The sequence below is a fragment of the Salmo salar genome, chromosome ssa02, assembly GCF_905237065.1.
Source record: "Salmo salar chromosome ssa02, Ssal_v3.1, whole genome shotgun sequence".
NCBI lineage: Eukaryota > Metazoa > Chordata > Actinopteri > Salmoniformes > Salmonidae > Salmo > Salmo salar.
Window position 1 is genome coordinate 14,290,722 of NC_059443.1, and position 22,014 is coordinate 14,312,735.

Sequence of the window (22,014 nt, forward strand, 5' to 3'; positions counted from 1 at the left end):
GGCTTCATAGCAAGGGGGTAAATACATATGCATGCACCACTTTTCCGTTTTTTGTATTTTTTTATTTAAACAAGTAATTTTTTTTCATTTCACTTCACCAATTTGGACGATTTTGTGTATATCGGCTACATGAAATCCAAATAAAAATCCATTTAAATTACAGGTTGTAATGCAACAAAATAGGAAAAATGCCAAGGGGGATGAATACTTTTGCAAGGCACTGTATTATCTCTAACCAGACATGAAGTCCACAGGAGAGTAGCACTAGTAAATATGTTGTTGAGTGACGCAACACACAGCAGGGCGCGTTGGAGCCGTCATTGCACATCTGCAGTACAATGCTAATTTGTGTCTCCAGATGGACAACCGCTTAATAACAAATCAATGGAACAATTAAAACTGGAATAATTGGATTAAGGGACAAATAGAGAGATCAACCATCTGCTTTGTTGTCATGGTCACTAGGCAGGCAGAACAAGCTTCCCCTTAAAGTCAGGAAAGCGGAGTCGCTGCCCATCTTCCGATAACTTCTGAAACCCTACCTCTTTGAAGAGTATCTGAAATAACTCTAACAGGGCACTTCTCTTTTCCTAAAATACTTTGTTCAGAGAAAATGTACTTGACACGATTGTGATGTGTTGTTGTCTCACCTAGCTTGAGTCAATGAGTATCAAACCCTTTGTTATGGCAAGCCTAAATCATTTCAAGAGTAAGCATTTGCTTATCAAGTCACATAATAAGTTGCATGGACCCACACATACAATTAGCTGTAAGGTCCCTCAGTCAAGCTATTAATTTCAAACACAGATTCAATCACAAAGACCAGAGAGGTCTTTCAATGCCTCGCAAAGAAGGGCACCTATTGGTAGATGGGGAAAAAAATCAAAAAGCAGACACTGAATATCCCTTTGCACATGGTGAGGGTATTAATTACACTTTTGATGGTGAATCAATACACCCAGTCATTACAAAGATACAGGTGTCCTTCCAAACTCAGTTGCCAGAGAGGAAGGAAACCACTCAGGGATTTCACCATGAAGCCAATGGTGACTATAAAACAGCTTCAGAGTTGAATGGCTGTGATAGGAGAAAACTGAGGATGGATCAACCACATTGTAGTTACTCCACAATACTAACCTAATTGCCAGGGTGAAAAGAAGGAAGCCTGTACAAAATAAAAATCTTCCAAAACATGCATCCTGTTTGCAATAAGGCACTAAAGTAAAACTGCAAAAAATGTGGCAAAGAAATTAACTTTATGTCCTGAATAGTAAGTGTTATGTTTGGGGCAAATCCAACACAACATATCACTGAATACCGTTCTTCATATTTTCAAGCATGGTGGTGGCTGCATCATGGTATGGGTATGCTTGTCATCGGCAAGGACTAGGGAGTTTATTAGGATAAAAAGAAATGGAATAGAGCTAAATATAGAACAAATCCTAGAGGAAAACCTGGTTCACTCAGCTTTCCACCAGACACTGGGAGACAAATTCACCTTTCAGCAGGACAATAACCTAAAACACAAAGCCAAATATACATTGGAGTTGCGTACCAAGACAACATTGAATGTTCCTCTGTGGCCTAGGTCTGACTTAAATCAGCTTAAAAATCAATGGCAAGACATGACAATGGCTGTCTCGCCATGATCAACAACCAACTTGACAGAGCTTGAATACTTTTTTAAAGAATAATGTGCAAATATTGTATAATCCCAGTGTGCTAAGGTGATTCCACTGTAGCCCTCAGGGTGGTGAAGACGTAATTACAGAGCATTTTGTGTAGATCGTTGACAGAAAATGACAATTAAATCCATGTTACTCTCACTTTGTAACACAACAAAATGTGGGAAAAGTCAAGAGGTGTGAATGCATTCTGAAGGCACTGTATTTTAAGATGAATGCACTAATTGTAAGTTGCTCTGGATAAGAGAGTCTGATGACTAAAATGTAAAATGTAACACGGATGTAATGTCCAATCATCAGTTTTGGAGTGTTGATTGGAACCTCATTTTGGTTTGGTAAACACATTGATTAAGACGTTTATGGGTTTCTTTTTTCTTTACTCAGCAAATAGCTTCATTATGCAAATGCTTTTCCTGTGAATAAATATCTCTTTTGACAGAATCCTCTTGCTTATTTGGTGAAGCATTCAGAAATTCATATACATTTACTGGGCAAACCTCATAGCTGGTAATACTGTATATTCCACATCCTTGAGGTGAACCAAATCAACATTTAAAAACACATAAGGGATAGTAAGAGAAGGAAATCTCTCAGTCCGTTAGCAAGCCAATGTCTTTGATTCGACATACAGAATAATTACACTTTTTCCTGTATCTCCAACTCTTCAGAAAGTCCATGTAGTAATCTGTAATCACCTTTTGAGATCTATCTCACCAAAGAGAGCCCTGAGGGGATTTAGGATTGAACAGAACCATCTACAGGACATATCCTCCAATTGACCCTTAAACATTACACCACTGTTAACATTGAAGATGGTTCTTATATTGCAAATTGTAATAAGACTGGCACTGCAATGTTAGTTACTTGTCAGAACAGAGTGAGAGGCCACTTACTTCCAGCCACTGTCCGTGGGACTGCATTTTGATGAGGACACAGGGGTCTGGCTTGGACAGGGCGTCCCGGTCTGAGATTCCCTTGCAGGTCACCCGCAGCTCCACTTTGGCCAGGCACAGGCTGTTGAACAGACCAAGGGTGTTGGCCGCAGACTCATAGATGTTGCTCATGGTGTGTGTGTGTGGCGAGTGTTCTGCGAGGGAGACAAACACACATATCACAGTGATTACAGGGAGTCGTCACTCATCATTCAGCACACGCAGGCACGCACGCGCGCGCGCGCGCACACACACTTCCTCTACTTTATTCACAAATACACACAAACATCCCCAAACACTACATTCAGGAAACTTGATTATCACGAGGGCTCTTTGTTCCTTTAGAAGCCCCTCCGCCCCCACAGCTGTCAAACTGCTGCTAATTATCCCATGCTGATTTGATGAGCACACCAGACAGGACATGATAGCATTTTCCTGTCCAGCAATCACCTAATTAATCTCAACCCTCCAATTAGACCGTCAAGGTAAATGAGCTCCGTGAGATGTGAAGTGATGATCCCAATCAAGCTCTTGCTGCTCTTGCTGCTGGTGATTCTCTGATCCACCTCTACGCAGACGACACCATTCTGTATACTTCTGGCCCTTCTTTGGACACTGTGTTAACTAACCTCCAGATGAGCTTCAATGCCATACAACTCTCCTTCCGTGGCCTCCAACTGCTCTTAAATGCAAGTAAAACTAAATGCATGCTCTTCAACCGATCGCTGCCCGCACCTGCCCGCCCGTCCAGCATCACTACTCTGGACGGTTCTGACTTAGAATATGTCAACAACTACAAAGACCTAGGTGTCTTGTTAGACTGTAAACTCTCCTTCCAGAATCACATCAAACATCTCCAAGTTAAATCTAGAATTGGCTGAACTATTTCAAAACAAAGCATCCTTCACTCATGCTGCCAAACATACCCTCGTAAAACTGACCATCCTACCGATCCTTGACTTTGGCGATGTCATTTACAAAATAGCCTCCAACACTCTACTCAGCAAATTGGATGCAGTCTATCACAGTGCAATCCGTTTTGTCAACAAAGCCCCATATACTACCCTCCACTGCGACCTGTATGCTCTCGTTGGCTGGCCCTCGCTTCATATTCGTTGCCAAACCCACTGGCTCCAGGTCATCTATAAGTCTTTGCTAGGTAAAGCCCCACCTTATCTCAGCTCACTGGTCACCATATCAGCACCCACCCGTAGCACACGCTCCAGCAGGTATATTTCACTGGTCACCCCCAAAGCCAATTCCTCCATTAGCCGTCTTTCCTTCCAGTTCTCTGCTGCCAATGACTGGAACGAATTGCAAAAATCACTGAAGCTGGAGACTCATTTCTCCCTCTCTAACTTTAAGCACCAGCTGTCAGAGCAGCTCACAGATGACTGCACCTGTACATAGCCCATCTGTAAATAGCCCATCCAACTACCTCATCCCCACACTGTTATTTATTTTTTTCCTCCTTTACACCCCAGTATCTCTGTTTGGACATTCATCTTCTGCACATCTATCACTCCAGTGTTTAATTGCTAAATTGTAATTATTTCACTACTATGGCCTATTCATTGCCTTACCTCCCTTATCTTACCTCATTTGCACACTGTATATAGTCTTTCTCTATTGTGTTATTGACTGGACGCTTGTTTATTCCATGTGTAACTCTGTGTTGTTGTTTGTGTCGTACTGCTTTGCTTTATCTTGGCCAGGTCACAGTTGTAAATGAGAACATGTTCTCAACTGACCTACCTGGTTAAATAAAGGTGAAATATATATATTTTTTAAATCTTCTTTTGAACGTAACAACATGAATTGTGGGGTATTTAGAGTACTGTATAGGTAGAGAACATTGAACAGAACAAGGCTATGTCAATAACATAAATCTAACCAATATGCAGATAGAACCTTATAGTCCCAAGCTCTTGGCTTGATAATAACTCATCGAAAGAAAGTGATAGTATGGATCAGAAGACAACAGCAGCTCGTTAATTCAGACAAGGTTACCACCACTGTACCCTGGGGAAGCAGACAAGGTTACCACCACTGTACCCTGTGGAAGCAGACAAGGTTACCACCACTGTATAGCACTGGGGAAGCAGACAAGGTTACCACCACTGTAGCCCTGGGGAAGCAGACAAGGTTACCACCACTGTACCCTGGGGAAGCAGACAAGGTTACCACCACTGTAGCCCTGGGGAAACAGACAGGGTTACCACCACTGTAGCCCTGGGGAAGCAGACAAGGTTACCACCACTGTAGCCCTGGGGAAGCAGACAAGGTTACCACCACTGTACCCTGGGGAAGCAGACAAGGTTTCCACCACTGTAGCCCTGGGGAAACAGACAGGGTTACAACCACTGTATAGCCCTGGGGAAACAGACAGGGTTACCACCACTGTATAGCCCTGGGGAAACAGACAGGGTTACCACCACCTTAGCCCTGGGGAAACAGACAGGGTTACCACCACTGTAGCCCTGGGGAAACAGACAGGGTTACCACCACTGTAGCCCTGGGGAAGCAGACAAGGTTACCACCACTGTAGCCCTGGGGAAGCAGACAAGGTTACCACCACTGTACCCTGGGGAAGCAGACAAGGTTTCCACCACTGTAGCCCTGGGGAAACAGACAGGGTTACAACCACTGTATAGCCCTGGGGAAACAGACAGGGTTACCACAACTGTAGCCCTGGGGAAACAGACAGGGTTACCACCACTGTATAGCCCTGGGGAAACAGACAGGGTTACCACCACTGTATAGCCCTGGGGAAACAGACAGGGTTACCACCACTGTATAGCCCTGGGGAAACAGACAGGGTTACCACCACCTTAGCCCTGGGGAAACAGACAGGGTTACCACCACTGTAGCCCTGGGGAAACAGACAGGGTTACCACCACTGTAGCCCTGGGGAAACAGACAGGGTTACCACCACTGTATAGCCCTGGGGAAGCAGACAAGGTTACCACCACTGTACCCTGGGGAAACAGACAGGGTTACCACCACTGTATAGCCCTGGGGAAACAGACAGGGTTACCACCACTGTACCCTGGGGAAACAGACAGGGTTACCACCACTGTATAGCCCTGGGGAAACAGACAAGGTTACCACCACTGTACCCTGGGGAAACAGACAGGGTTACCACCACTGTATAGCCCTGGGGAAACAGACAGGGTTACCACCACTGTAGCCCTGGGGAAACAGACAGGGTTACCACCACTGTATAGCCCTGGGGAAACAGACAGGGTTACCACCACTGTAGCCCTGGGGAAACAGACAGGGTTACCACCACTGTAGCCCTGGGGAAACAGACAAGGTTACCACCACTGTAGCCCTGGGGAAGCAGACAGGGTTACCACCACTGTATAGCCCTGGGGAAACAGACAGGGTTACCACCACTGTATAGCCCTGGGGAAACAGACAGGGTTACCACCACTATATAGCCCTGGGGAAACAGACAGGGTTACCACCACTGTATAACCCTGGGGAAACAGACGTGGATAGAAGTGTCCACTTCCCTTTTCATTGAAACTGATAGAGAATGTGGTGTTCTAATCAGTGTCCTTCTCTGAGTAATTGGATTTAGCCTGACAGGCTAATAGCTAGCGACATCGCAGAATAACGGTCCCACCGACCGATCCCTGAGCAATTAAACGCTCCATGGAGAGAGAGAGAGAGAGAGAGAGAGAGAGAGAGAGAGAGAGAGAGAGAGAGAAATTGATCGGACACCACAGCCTCTAGGCAATCTGCTCTTCTTGTCTGAGGGATTTTTACAAACCATAGGTACACCGTTAGTGGGCATCAGAATATCTGAAAACTGATTATCTATTCATCAGCTACAGTCCCTCAATTATCCAATAGAAACTCTCGTTTGCAACTGTTGGACCACTGAATACACCCTAGATCAGCTAGATGCAGGCAAGAGTGTGCAAGGTGGTATTGAATGTGTCATTGTCGGACACCTTGATTACTCCAATTTTTATCTCGACCTGTTGTAAACTTTCATTACTAGGCTAGGTTGTAGCAACCTCATGATTGGTATAGGGAACATTAGAGTATCATGTAGTAGCCTAAACCTATCGATGTTACATTGCGCTGGGTGAATGGAATTTGAATGACAGTCATCCAATATGCTGTAATAGAAATGCCATGCTCGTAAAAACAATAATCGTCCTCCCTCATCTTAAATGTCACAGACCACCACTGAAGCTCATCCATCAAAACCTCCGTCCTCCATCATCCATCATCCAGCCACCAGAAGCTCCCTAACCAGCTGACAGGGTCGTACATTACAGCTAAATGAACAGCCATGTTTACATACTGTAAACCCATGAAAACTCTTTCCCAGGCATACACATTGCCAGCATATCAATATTAACCATCCCTTCACACACATACACAGGACAAGTGCACAGCTAGTGAACGACAGTGAGTCAATAAGCAACAACAACAATATTTTCCCAGTGGAACTGACTTTGCTGATAGATACTTTGTTGAGAGAAAATGTACTTGATACGATTGTGATGTGTTGTTGTCTCACCTAGCTATCTTAAAATGAATGCACTCGCTCTGGATAAGAGTGTCTGCTAAATGACCCAAAAATAAATAATGAACAGACCGGCACCGACGCCCTGACTCCCCTGCACTTCTGGTCGATTTTTCAAGAACTGTGGGTTTTTTTCTGGCTGAGGCCCATGCTATTTCTGTTCTGCTCAAGTAGGCTACTTGCAGGAGCCAACTCTATTCTAGGACACGCCTGTAGCAATGTGCTTCTATGTTTGGAAACGCAGGTGTGTGTATTTGTCTATACAGTATGTGGGATTATGGATGTATATGTGTGCATACTGTTGAAGTGTGTGTGTGTGTGTGTGTGTGTGTGTGTGTGTGTGTGTGTGTGTGTGTGTGTGTGTGTGTGTGTGTGTGTGTGTGTGTGTGTGTGTGTGTGTGTGTGTGTGTGTGTGTGTGTGTGTGTGTGTGTGTGTGTGTGTTAATGTATATGTGTCCGTACAGTAGACCCCTGACCTCAGACAGTGGCAACCTGTAAAGGCTTTGTTAACAGCTGTGACTGGATGTGCTGCTGCTCTCTGTCACAGCAGGCTTCATAAAAGTGCTGATGCAGGCACCATGGCAACGTATTACAGACAGAACACTGGCTGTTGCCGGCACCATGGTGTTCAATAGCAGAAGAAAGATCAAGAACAAAGAAGCACAACTCAATTGAACACATTGACCTTCATCGAGGGAAGCTAATCTACTCTGGAAGTCCAGCGGACATAATGGCAATAGCCATTCTGGATATGAATGTCTGCTAAATGAATGTCATGTCTAATGTTTCATTTCCAGAGCCGTACTGTGTAAATCCCATTCTGCCTGTCTCCTGCCATCGCACTCTCGGCCTGGCGATGAGCAGCACTCCCCCTGGTCAGGTCTCACAGAGGCTTTAGGTTCATCTCCACAACATGAGCAGGAAATCCCAGTGGATTGGAGAGGTTTTGCTGGAATCCAGCAGGATATCCTTCCATTGCCTGCTTGACGCCCAGCAGCTCAGTGTGATCTGAGTATGAGGAAGGACTTTATCTGCTCCATGTTCCTTCTTTCAGACGTCAGAATATCAACTGAGCTATAGGCTACCTACGCTAAGTCAGGTACAGATGTAGGATCTTCATTTGAGACAGTTATGTACAGCAGGAAAAGAATCCTGCAGCAACAGGAAATGTGTATTACTATGTGGATTATAGTTAATGGAAATGTTGTTTTTTTCTTCATTTGGGCAAATCAAATCTGACATTTTAAACCTTGAATAAACTACAGGTTTTACATTTCCTGCATTGCAGGAAAGTTGTCCTACAACATAGTGATCCAATTAAGATCCTACACCTGTATCACTCCCCCTGGCACTGGATAATGCATTATCATTGTCACATTATTGCCAGTCAGTTACAGTATCATTTCCCTCCTGTTCAGCTCCACTTCCTGAGCCAGGAGGCCAGTAATCCTGGAGGATATCAGATGCTATTCACAGCAAACCCAACATAATCTGATTACAGTATATCATTTCAAAACACGGTTGAAATACGAACGTCAATCATCTGAATGTTACGCATTCTCCTTCCTCTCTCATTACCCATGATGCCTGAGGCTCAGGGCTGGGGATGACATAATTTATTCTCATGGTTGATGAGATGGACTGATGGTGTGAGAATGTTATGGGGGAGTATGAGCTGCCACTCACACTAACCTCCATGGTCTATTGGAATAGACACTAAATGGGTCTGCTTATTGCCTGTGTCAACACCCTGGGGGGTAGAGGCATTCCCTGACTGATGTTGGGGTTAAGGATTGGGCAATATATATACCGTAAGAAATGTACCCATTTGTTATAATTTGCATATTCTTTGCAGATAATCAGGACGCTACTATGAACTTGAACTATTCATTGCATAATGAGCTCTGACTCGAATGTGGTCTGTATATTTCACAGTTGCCATGGAAGCAAGGGGAAGGGATCCCCTTTTTTTCCCAACCTTCATTCTAAAACTCTCACAGCGTCAGACACACCTTGCTACCAAACCCTCTGCTGTTGTACTGTACTGTGAAATTGTGGAGTTGAGTTCCATTTCTACCCCTGACCACCACTTCTACGTGTCATGCCAGGAGAACAGACAAATATACAACTGCATCCTGAGTTCCTTGGAAATCCCTGCAGCTCACTGCATATTTTTGAACCCAGTTAAGCAAAATTTCGACGCTAGTAATTACCCTTTCACTGAATGAGTGATGAATGAACCCGTCCATGTGATTCAAACGTGGTTCCACTAACAAAGGCCTGTCTCTTACGCTGCGTATTTAATCATTGGGGAGGATAATGGGTTCAGAAGCAACTTTAGAAGTAAAGCTTGGATCAGTTTCAGATGAAAGGAGAGAGGAATGTCCCTGCCTGGTGTTGGTGGGTTGTGTGTTGTCATTCAACGAGGTGTCAGAATGAGGTGAGTACCAATGGAGGCTGTCGAGGGGAGGACGGCTCATAAAAATGGCTGGAATGGCGTGTAATGGCTGGAATGGAGTGAATGGAATGGTATCAAACACATGAAAACCATCCTCTCCTCAGCAGCTTCCACTGGTTGGTAGATACTACGTTCAACATGTCACTCCCACTGGTAGAATGTTACAGCTCCTCTACAACACCTGCTCACTCTGACAGTGTCAAACTATAGGAATGCTTTTGCTTCAGCCCAGCACTAACACACCGTATTCAAACACTTCTGATAAAAACCTTTGAATCAGTTCTGTCGGTGCTGGACTGAAACCAAAGCTTGCACAATCCGCAGCACTCCAGAGCTATAGGGTTTGAAAAAGCATAAGTCCCTCAGCTCAATTACAGGTGAAAGGATACTTTCTGAATTTCACCCTAGCCACTGAAAACCAGATGCAGGGACATGAGGGGGGATCATCTCAGACTCTCTGTCTGTAGTGATGGAATTCTCAGCAAGGCGAAGGACACATTTGTGGGGGGATGAACTTTTTGGCAAGTTTATTTTAAGTGTACATTTTTACATTTATTCATTTAGCAGACGCTCTTATCCAGAGCGACTTACAGTAGTGAATTCATACATTTCATACATTTTTTCTCCGTACTGATCCCCCATGGGAATCGAACCCACAACCCTGGCATTGCAAACGCCATGCTCTACCAACTGAGCCACACGGGTAACCGTCTACACGTCACTGTCAGTCTGAAGTGATGCCTCAAGACGTCCTGGTTTCAGTAAGCTGATATCTCTCAATGATAAAAATGCCTCTTCGTTATTCATGGAAACAGAAGGCAGTGAGAGAACACCTCTCACGCTAAACCTGAAAACAATGAATCATACAGCAGTCAGTGTGCAGCAGTCAGTCATTTCTCACACGTGCTCTCAGAGGCAGACCAAAAGGGAAGCGGGTGTTATTAGTTGGATATCCGTTCATTTACCTTTCCAATGAATGTCATTATTTATTTAACAGTGGTCAGCTCATCAGGTTAACCAACACATGTCGGTGCTAACAAGGTAAATCCCAGCTCTTCATTCTTTTTAAAATGGCAGAGAATTAATGAGTTGCCTTAATTAATTTAGACACAGACAGAAGCCAGGGTAGGACGGAATGGAAAGGCATCACAAGAGGCTGCTGAGGGGAGGACGGCTCATAATAATGGTCAGAACGGAGAAAATGGAATGGCATCAAACATCTGGAAACCATAGAAACCATGTGTTTGATGTATTTGATACCATGCCACTTGTTACGCTCCAGCCATTACCACAAGTCCGTCCTCCCCAATTAAGGTTCCGTCACTCTCCTGTGAATGCTATCAACAGGAGCAGTATGAGTTAGACTCAGCTGTCAATAACACATCAGCTATGTTTTTCTGCCACTCACAGGAGAGAGATTCAGGTGTATTTGCATATTCATAGAACATCACTGTCAGTTCCTTGTTGGCTTCATTTAGGGGGAACTCCCTCTAACCGCTCTCTCTCTCTCTGAACAACTGTTTGTAGGCATGCAGCTGCACTTGATCAGATAAGATCATTTGGTTAGGTATAATTCTCTTGATCAATTTACTATATTTTTTTACTAATGCCTACATGTGTGTAAGCTACAGGTCTTTATTTAAAAAGCATTATTATTATTATTATTTTACATGCCTTCAGAAGCAAGCAATTTTTATTGTCAATCTCGATTATTGGTCAGTGCTCCTGCCCAAGTCAAGCACTGTTCTTGGTTCAGATTCAGGGTGTTGATTGCACACCCTCCATAGGTCAGGAAAAATAGTTATATTGAAAGACTGGGAGAGTTGTTAGACTGAAGTAGGGCAGTGCAACAAGGTGGCAGGTAGCCTAGTGGTTAAAAGCGTTGGGCCAGTAACTGAAAGGTTGGTAGTTTGAATCACAAAGCTAGCATCTGCTAGATGACTAACATGTAACAGCATACCCAGCTAGCAAATTTAGTTCCTTGGAAGTTGTGGGAATGTATGTTATTGGTTCTGGAAACGAAGCCATAAGTTTCCTGACCATTAAAACTGAAAGTTATTTAAACATTCTGAGAATGGAAGTTAACATTTCTCCTGTTCTGGGAACGTACATTTTTAGGTTGTAGGGAGGTTCTGAGAACGTTTTTCTATGGTTCCCTGAAAGTTTTCCTGGGAGGTTTTATTAACGTTCTGAGAACGGAAATTATAGGTTATTTGAAGGTAATTAAATAGCGTTCTGAGAACATGTTTCAATAAGACTACCAGCTTAGTTGAACTGTTTTGAACTCCAAGCACAGATAAGACACATGGAAATGTATTTGCTTAGGCATTAATCATGAAAACACATGTATTTTTATTGTGGCATGGCATGGCTTGGCATTGCATTGGGCTCCCGAGTGGCACAGCGGTCTAAGGCACTGCATCTCACTGCTAGAGGTGTCACAACAGACACCCTGGTTTGAATCCAGGCTGTGTCACAACCAGCCATGATTGGTAGTCCCATAGGGCGGTGCACAATTGGCCGGGTTTGGCAGGTGTAAATAAGAATTTGTTCATAACTGACTTGCCTAGTTAAATAAAGGTTACTTTTTTATTATTACTGTGAGATTCAAACCTATGATCTTCTGCTCTCTATACATGAAATTAGTCGACTGCACCATCAGGATGGAGCTAGCATGACATGTTTTTTTTACTCATACAAAGCTGTTCATTTTAGTCTATTCAAACAGACCCTATGTCAAAGGAAACAAGCCCTCATTAAGATCAGATGTGGCCAATTAGTGGGTGAGGCCAACACACCTGAACTCACTTAACCAGATAGAGGATAGAGAGAGTTTTGTTGATGCTGAGAACAGAACGTATATGTTTTAAAATAATATTCTCAGAACGTTCTTTGAACTATACTCATGTTTTCTTGTGGTTTTTATGGGAAGTTTTCTTAATTCTCTGAGAACATGACTTTAAATAGAACCACGAGGAAACCTGCAGAAAACGTTAAGCTTAAGTACTGAAATTCCCACAGAAGAACGTTGTTTCTTAACGTTCTCTGAACATTCTGAGAACATGACTTTGAATAGAGGAAACCTGTAGGAAATGTTATGGGAAGGTTGTATGCAAAATAACCGTAGGACAACCCCACTCTCGCCAAGCACTAAGAAACATATGGTTCTTAGAACATTATGTGCTAGCTGGGTACCCTAGTGACCTGCAGCACAAACTACATCAGATAACCATCCCTGTTTATATTAGGTGACTGGAAACCAGAACGACCCTGCCCTGTTAATCCATTCAGGGTGAATGAAGGATGCTCATAACTTCATACAGATGAAATAAAACCCCACCAGGTTCCACAGCTGAATTCAGTTGCGTAATAACGCAGATTGGCAAGAGCAGGTACGGTGACAGGTAGATATGACCTCAGTGTTGCTGGACATATTTGAATTACTGTTACCAACACATTTTCCTGCAACACTTGCAAAAGATATGATCGATGTAGCCTTTCCTACAACCAGTCAATTATTCAACCTTGAAAAAAAAGCCTTGAGAATCTACAGGCAGGTGTCACACATAATAAACTAGGCCTATGTAAAACTGGGGGAATTCCATCATCAGAAACATTTTGATCAACAAAGTGCACTATAACAGATATTATTAAAATATGTTCAATATCAACAATTTTCAATGCATGTTTATGCAAATACGTTGTCATTGATTCTAAACTCACCTTATAAAAACATGAACAAAAATAATCCCAAACCAGTGATGGTGACAAAAAAACTTTTCAAATTCAAAGGCTCCGATTTGAGCAAACTCGGCTAAGAGAGATGACTTCACCACACAGAGAGCCAAACCCCATTCTCAATCCATTGTTTATATCAGCAGCGATAGAGGAACCTGCCCTCTTGACGTTCAATGTAGTTGTGTCTCCCCCTTTCCTCTTTATGAAAGACGGTTGGAGAACAGTCCCAAAGATTATTTCACTGGCTCCCACATCATTTCAGATGCACCCTCTTCTTCAATGAGGTGTTGCTGCGCGCAGCACTATCACTAACTTGACAATACTGCCCTCTGGTGGCTATCGTTTTAAATTAGTTTACACCTTCTCCTGCCACACTTGAAATATCTTGTGTTTCGTACCCACCACATACTCTCAAAATGATAAATAGATGCTTTCACGTTAGTTCACCACTCTGTATTGACCTGTCAGAAAGCCATTCGTCAGATCTTGTTCACTCTATGGCAATCGGCCTCTCACACATAGCCCTAGGTTTAGTGACTAATTATGTTAGTAATTGCCCTTGAGGACAAGCGAGAGGATATGAGGGGTGTAAGTATTGATAGGCTTACGAAACATGTTTTTACTATACTGAACAACATTATAAACAACACATGCAACAATTTCAAAGATTTTACTAGGGTACAGTTCATATAAGAAAATCAGTCAATTGAAATACATTCATTAGGCCCAATCTATGGATTTCACATGACAGGGAATACAAACAGGCATCTGTTGGTCACAGATACCTTAAAATAAAGGTAGGGGTGTGTATCAGAAAACCAGTCAGTATCTGCTGTGACCACCATTTGCCTCATGCATGGACACATCTCATTGGCATAGAGTTGATCAGGCTTTTGATTGTGGCCTGCGGAATGTTGTCCCACTCCTCTTCAATGGCTGTGCAAAGTTTCTGGATATTGGCTGGAACCGGAACACACTGTCGTACACGTCGATCCAGAGCATCCCAAACATGCTCAATGGGTGACATGTCTGGTGAGTATGCAGGTCATGGAAGAACTGTGACATTTTCAGCTTCCAGGAATTGTGTAAAGATCCTGGCAACATGGGGCTGTGCATTATCATGCTGAAACATGAGGTGATGGCGGAGGATGAATGGTACAATGGGCCGCAGGATCTCGTCACGGTATCAAATTGCCATCGATAAAATGAAATTGTGTTCGTTGTCTGTAGCTTAAGCCTGCCCATACCATAACCACATCGCCACCATGGGGCACTCTGTTCACAATGTTGACATCAACAAACTGCCCGCCCACACAACGCCATACACTTGGTCTGCGGTTCTGAGGCAGGTTGGACTGCTGACAAATTCTCTAAAACTACAGACAAATTCTCTAAAATTATGTTGGAGGTGGCTTATAATAGAGAAATTAACATTCAATTCTATGGAAACAGCTCTGGTGGGCATTCCTGCAGTCAGAAGGCCAATTGCACGCTCCCTCAAAACATGGCATTGTGTTGTTTGACAAAACTGAACATTTTAGAGTGGCCTTTTATTGTCCCCAGCGCAAGGTCCCCAGCGCATGCTGTTTAATCAGCTTCTTGATATGCCACAACTGTCAGGTGGATGGATTATCTTGGCAAAGGAGAAATGCACACTAACAGGGATGTAGATATTTGTGCACAAAATTTGAGAGAAATATGCTTTTTGTGCATATGGACAATTTCTGGGATATTTTATTTCAACTCATGAAACATGGGACCAACACTTTACATGTTGCGTTTATATTTTTGTTCGGTGTACATTGCAATGACATCATTGGTAGGCTATTTCCATGACATTATTGAATGATCAATAAAAATGAAAGGGTAAATGTGAGTATTTATTGATATTATATCAATCATCAGGAGTTATAGGAGGACGGCTCATTGTAATGGCTGGAAAGAAATGAATGGAACGGTGTCAAACGTGGTTTCCATATGTTTGATCCTATGGCTCCAGAGTGACTACAGTTAATTGATTCATTTTAAGATAGCTAGGTGAGAGAATCACATACAGTTGAAGTCGGAGGTTTACATACACTTAGGTTGCTGTCATTAAAACTCGTTTTTCAACCACTCCACAAATTTCTTGTTAACAAACTATAGTTTTGGCAAGTCGGTTAGGACATCTACTTTGTGCATGACACAAGTAATTTTTCCAACAATTGTTTACAGACAGATTATTTCACTTATAATTCACTGTATCACAATTCCAGTGGGTCAGAAGTTTACATACACTAAGTTGACTGTGCCTTTAAACAGCTTGGAAAATTCCAGAAAATGACGTCATGGCTTTATAAGCTTCTGATAGGCTAATTGACATCATTTGAGTCAATTGGAGGTGTACCTGTGGATGTATTTCAAGGCCTACCTTGAAACGCAGTGCCTCTTTGCTTGATATCATGGGAAAATCAAAAGAAATCAGCCAAGACCTCATAAAAAAATTGTAGACCTCCACAAGTCTGGTTCATCCTTGGGAGCAATTTCCAACGCCTGAAGGTACCACGTTCATCTGTACAAACGATAGTACGCAAGTATAAACACCATGGGACCACACAGCCGCCATACTGCTCAGGAAGGAGACGCGTTCTGTCTCCTAGAGATAAACGTACTTTGGTGTGAAAAGTGAAAATCAATCCCAGAACAACAGTAAAGGACCTTGTGAAGATGCTGGAGGAAACAGGTACAAAAGTATCTATATCCACAGTAACACGAGTCCTATATCGACATAACCTGAAAGACCGATCAGCAAGGAAGAAGCCACTGCTCTAAAACCGCCATAAAAAAGCCAGACTACGGTTTGCAACTGCACACGGGGGGACAAAGATCATAGTTTTTGGAGAAGTGTCCTCTGGTTTGATGAAACAAAAATAGAACTGTTTGGCCATAATGACCATTGTTATGTTGGAGGAAAAAGGGCGAAGCTTGCAAGCTGAAGAACACCATCCCAACCGTGAAGCACGATGAAAGAAATAAAAACTGAAATAAATCACTCTCTACTATTATTCTGACATTTCACATTCTTAAAATAAAGTGGTGATCCTAACTGACTTAAGACAGGGAATTTTTACTAGGATTAAATGTCAGGAATTGTGAAAAACTGAGTTTAAATGTATTTGGCTAAGGTGTATGTAAACCTACGACTTCAACTCTATCACAGTCATAGAAAGTAAAACTTTTCCTCAATAAAGCAGCTATCAGCAAAGTCACCTGCTGCAACCCCTAATGGGTTGGGACACTGCCTGAGATCACCTAGATAAGATTACTATCATGTACAATGACATTTTAGTAGATTGATTTTAGGAAAGTTAATAGTTCATTGTCGTTTTCAGGGTCATGTTTTATTGTTTTGATGATACGGTGGATTGCCTTGGACAGAAGCTGTTGGTGGAGTATTTTGGACGGCAAAGGTTTTTACAAAAAAACTAAGATCTGTCTACTCAGGTACAAGGCATAGAAGTAGAGGCTGTCAAATACCTTGTTTAACCTCAGGGCTCTGGCATGCTGTTTAGAGCATCATTACAGGGTCCTACCTGACCCATTACTACACTCACAACTAAAGATAACTCTACCTATATGCTGATTAGCTGAGTAGACAGATCTTAGTCTTGGGTTAATGACACTCTTGGGTCCATAGACTAATTTCTAGTCATCTTAGGTAAAATCTCTCTTCAGATAACAATTGATAACACCCCTCCTGTCTATTAAAGCAAGGCACATTCAAGGTTTGTCCTTTGAAGATAACACTCAGAACACATGTTATCTCCCTGACCACAATGATGACTATAAATGACATCCATCAAGCCCAACAGGATTAGTTAGTGCAGACAAGCCAAGACATCAAGATGTGGTTGGATTTGTATTTGGGAATGGCAGTTTTTCTCAGTGTAGAGTGCAAACCATTGAACAAGGGGACACACAACAAGTTGCTGGTGATCTCCTTTGATGGTTTCCGATGGGACTATGATCAAGACGTAGACACCCCTCACATGGACAAGTTAGTGGAAGATGGAGTGAAGGCAAAGTACATCACCCCTCCGGCTATCACCATGACGTCCCCATCTCACTTTACCACCATAACTGGTAAGGCAGAAGAGTTACAAAATGCTATTGACTTGTTGCATGCATTTGAGCAGCTTGTTTGAAGTTCTCAATCAGGTGCATATTAATAAAAAATAAGAAGTATTTCCTCGGGTAAAATGTGACTACGGGCCCAAGTTACTGTTTCAAAACTGTTTTTGAAGTCAAATGTAGCCTACTACTGTAGATTAATTATTGGCAATTGATTTCTTTGGCCAAATATTCAAATTGTTTCATAAAAAACTTTTTTGTTTGTGGCATGTGCCCAGAAAATCCCAGTCCTGACCATGATCTCACTCACGTTACAAAGTAGCCTCACTTGCCAGTGTTCTGGCTGGCAGGTAGCCTAGTGGTTAAGTGCTTACTAGGTGGAAAATATGTTGATGTGCCCTTGAGCACAGCACTTAACCATAATTGCTCTTGTAAGTCGCTCTTATCTCTGCTAAATGACTAAAATGTAAATGAAATGTTCTTTCGGGTTTTTAGGACAATCTAATGTCGTTCTGCCCCTAAACAAGGCAGTTAACCCACTGTTCCTAGGCCATCATTGAAAATAAGAATTTGTTCTTAACCTGTTGGGGCTAGGGGGCAGTATTTGCACGGCCGGATAAAAAACTTACCCGATTTAAACTGGTTACTACTCTTTCCCAGAAACGAGAATATGCATATAATTAGTAGATTTGGATTAACTGACTTGCTTAGTCAAATAATGGTAAAATAAAAATAAAATAAATCAAATGTACACTGTGTTGTTACCTGTTAATAACATTTAGACTACGTTACCCAGCAGGCTATGCGGGGGGCAGGTGGTTGAAGAATGCCTTGCATGGCTATACATGGAGTTTTCTAGCTGAAGTGTATGTTTATTAAAAGTAGTTAAACCTACGCCCCGGTTTGTCATTATATAAGGAACAAACATAACACACTGTATATAGGCACATACTGTACATATCCTTCGGGTCCTAATTATTTAAATACAAATCTCTTCAAACTTGCTGCTTACTTTATTTCTGGGCAATTGACCTCACTTTAATCTGACCTTAGAGTTATTCCTGAGAAATGGAAATCAACTTATGTTTTCATTTGTTAATGCAGGAAAAACCCACAAATCTACAGACAATTTCTAAATGTTCTCTTATATGACAGTGATAAAAAAATAATTATAGTACAGCAATTAAAGTTGTAAATGCCATCTTTGATATCCTTGATAAGACACATCATTGAGGTTTTGGATACTGTTTATCATAATGTCATGACGAAGAGACAATTCAAACTGGAAGGTTGTTGGCATTAGAAAATATTTACATGTCATTCTATTTTCTTCTCATATCTCTCACAGGGAGATGGATAGAGGATCATGGAGTTGTTCACAATATGATGTTTAATTCCACAACTCATCAGAAAGTGGGCCATAAAGCTACCTTGAAGAGGTCTGAGTGGTGGGACAATGGAGCCTTACCGTTGTGGATTACAGCACAGAACCAGGTGAGGAACTGGTCAGGATTTCATCCTGGACATAAAATATCACAAGTGTTATTTGTCTAATATGCAGATTTATCTTACAGTCCTCCTACTGACAGCTACAGAAACCACTGTCAGACTATTACATTGACCCCCCCTCCATTTGTTTTTACACTGCTGCTACTCGCTGTTTATTATCTATACATAGTCACTTCACCCCTACCTACATGTACAAATTACCTCAACTAACCTGTACCCCTGCACACTGACTCGGTACCGGTACCCCCTGTATATAGCCTCGTTATTGTTATGTTATTGGGTTACCTTTTATAATTTATTGAATTTTGTACATTAGTTTATTTGGTAAATATTTTCTTAAACTCTTCATGAACTACACTGTTGGTTAAGGGCTTGTAAGGAAGCATTTCACGGTAAGGTCTACACTTGTTGTATTCGGCGCATGTGACAAATAAAGTTTGATTTGACTTGATTATTTTTACGTGAATGAAGTAGCTCTGATGAAAGTTAAGACCCCTACTACACCCTGTAATTAGAAGCATACATACAAGCATACATACCTTTTCTTCTCTTTCAGGGCCTGAAAACAGGTTCCTTTTTCTTTCCAGGAGGAGCCGCCAACTACAGTGGTCAATGTGTAAACCGGGCGGTGGTTGAGGAAACAGGTCAACAAGATGATAACGAAACAGAGTGGCATCAGAATATTGACACTGTTTTGAGCTGGTTCACCGAAGAAGATTTTGACTTTGTGACTCTGTACTATGGAGAGCCTGACAACGTGGGTCATGCCAAAGGACCAGACCATCCTGACAGGAAAACCATAATAAAGCAGATTGACCGCACCATCGGATACCTGAGGGAGGCCATCCAGCGAGATGGTTTGACAGATAACCTGAACGTCATCATCACCTCTGACCATGGCATGACCACCGTTAAAAAAAGACCTCTTGTAGATGAGATAATCCTCTCTAAATACCTGAATTTCTTCAACTTGGTTTATTTTGAGCTCCTTGACTACGGCGGGTTTGGAATGATCACACCGAAGAAAGGAAAGGAACAGCAGGTTTATGATGCTCTCATGAAGGCCCCAAACCTCACAGTCTACAAGAAGGAAGATATGCCAGAGAACTTTCATTTGTCCAAGAATGACAGAATGCAGCCTATTATTGTCATTGCTGATCTAGGTTTCAACTTAAACTCGGTAGGTACTGGTATTAAATTTAAAGACACTTCATATACTATGTATAAAGTAAAAAATGGTCAAGTAAAAATATCCCAGATTAAACAAATAAAAACAATTATGATATGTAATTTCAACAGCGGTTGATCGTCTACGTGAACAAAGGAGATCATGGATTCCATATGGACGAAATGGACATGAAGACCATCTTCCGTGCTTTTGGACCAGATTTCAAGAAGAGTTATCTGTCCGAGCCCTTTGACAGTGTCCACATCTACCCTCTAATGTGCAAGCTGCTGCAGATAGCTCCAGCCCCTAACAATGGCTCCCTATCTGTCACTGAGGGCATGCTGCTTCAGAACGGTATGAGCTGTGAGCTTCTAGAAAGCATATTAGTATCAAAATGCATGACAGTGTCTATTAATTCATTCTAATACAGGAAGATATCAACCATAATGTGCTCCACTGATGATACTTCTGGTATAAGATAATTATCAAGACTGACATGAGAAATGGTTATATCACATAACTAATGGCACCATTCTTCTCTACACAGGTGGGAGAAGAAATCAGATGTCCCTTGGTGTTTTGGCATCGATATTTGTCTACATTTTATGTGTCATCTAGTTATTTATGATGTCGGTTATTTTCCGTAATGTTCGTTAACTGAAAAGAATTGCATAGTTGAATCAATCATAACCAAAACTCCAACAGATATTCTTAAGGAGGATCACATTCACTATGATTTTCATCAACAATATCCATCTGATTGTATCCAGTTTATTAGGTACACCTATCTAGTACCGGGTCGGACCCCACTTTGCGCCAGAACAGCCTGAATTCTTCAGGGCATGGAAACGTTGCTCAATTGGTATCAAGGGAAAACATTCCCCACACCATTACACCGCCAGCCTTTATCATTGACACCAGGCAGGATAGGGCCATGGACTCATGCTGCAATAGCCCATCTGTGACAAGGACCGATGTGTTGTGCGCTCCGAGATGTCGTTCTGCACAGCACTGTTGTACTGCGCCGTTATTTTCCTGTTTGTAGCTTGCACAATTATTGCCATTCTCCTTCGACCTCTCATCAACGATCTGTTTTCGCCCATAGGACTGCCGCTGACCGGATGTTTTTTGTTTGTCGCACCATTCTCGGTAAATCCTAGACACTGTCGTGCATAATAAGCCCAGGAGGCCGGACGTTTCTGAGACACTGGAATCGGCGCGCCTGGAATCGACGATCATACATTCCACGCTCAAAGTCGCTTAAGTCACTCATTTTGCCCATTCTAAAGTTCATGCCTGCTTTATACACTGAGTGTACAGAACATTAAGACCACCTTCCTAGTATTGAGTTGCATGTCTATGTCATGGAAAGAGCAGGTATTCTTAATGTTTTGTACACTCAAGCCACAGCCACGTGACACACTGTCTGTAGAAGCTAACCATTTTTTGGAACGGGGTGGTGTGCCTAACAAACTGTCTACTGAGTGTATGTTTAATAATCAAACCAGTCAACATTGGCTCAAATAACTTTGTCTAGAACCGACATTTAATAAAGACAACTGTCCACTGATGGTTCAGCAGTTTCAAGTGGCCTGATTCCTTTGAAAAGTTGTTGCCTTTCATTCTAAATGTCACATTTGATTTGGAGTCATATTATTGTTTAAATAATTGTTCCGAGTGTATATTTATTTGTTGTTATTATGCTTTAATAAACGTGCATGATGAATGAGTATTGCAGGTTTAAAATTAAAATGTTTAACAGGACACAGGAATTGGATCTAAGGTGTTATTACCACCTGCAGCCAACTGGGGATATAATTTTAAAAAATACATTTAACCAATATTTAACTAGGCAAGTCAGTTAAGAA

The 22,014-nt window shown here is 42.1% G+C and overlaps 2 protein-coding genes across 3 annotated transcripts in view; one reads left to right on the forward strand and one right to left on the reverse strand.

Moving 5' to 3' along the window:
* LOC106574097 (copine-4) overlaps positions 1 to 13,626 on the reverse strand; it is a 106,937-nt gene extending 93,311 nt beyond the window's left edge. For both annotated transcript variants that reach the window (XM_045712914.1, XM_045712913.1), the window contains exons 1-2: positions 13,345 to 13,626; positions 2,579 to 2,772 (exon numbers count right to left, since the gene is read on the reverse strand). In XM_045712914.1, coding sequence (XP_045568870.1) covers positions 2,579 to 2,749 — 171 coding nt within the window. In that variant the 5' untranslated portion in view covers positions 2,750 to 2,772; positions 13,345 to 13,626. The remainder of the gene's footprint in view (positions 1 to 2,578; positions 2,773 to 13,344) is intronic.
* A 3,509-nt stretch (positions 13,627 to 17,135) lies between these two features.
* LOC106574856 (ectonucleotide pyrophosphatase/phosphodiesterase family member 7) lies at positions 17,136 to 21,721 on the forward strand. The gene is made up of 5 exons (XM_014150976.2): positions 17,136 to 17,481; positions 18,818 to 18,963; positions 19,535 to 20,158; positions 20,278 to 20,500; positions 20,694 to 21,721. Exons 1-5 carry the CDS (start codon positions 17,244 to 17,246, stop codon positions 20,762 to 20,764), a joined length of 1,302 nt encoding a protein of 433 aa, XP_014006451.2. The 5' UTR covers positions 17,136 to 17,243; the 3' UTR covers positions 20,765 to 21,721.
* Positions 21,722 to 22,014: the final 293 nt, after the last annotated feature.

Bases quoted from the DNA above. Each gene is read 5' to 3' on its own strand.
- LOC106574856 (XM_014150976.2), top strand. From the start codon at position 17,244: ATGTGGTTGGATTTGTATTTGGGAATGGCAGTTTTTCTCAGTGTAGAG. The intron at 17,482-18,817 runs GTAAGGCAGAAG...TATCTCTCACAG, and splicing joins TCACTTTACCACCATAACTG to GGAGATGGATAGAGGATCAT. The intron at 20,159-20,277 runs GTAGGTACTGGT...TAATTTCAACAG, and splicing joins TAGGTTTCAACTTAAACTCG to CGGTTGATCGTCTACGTGAA.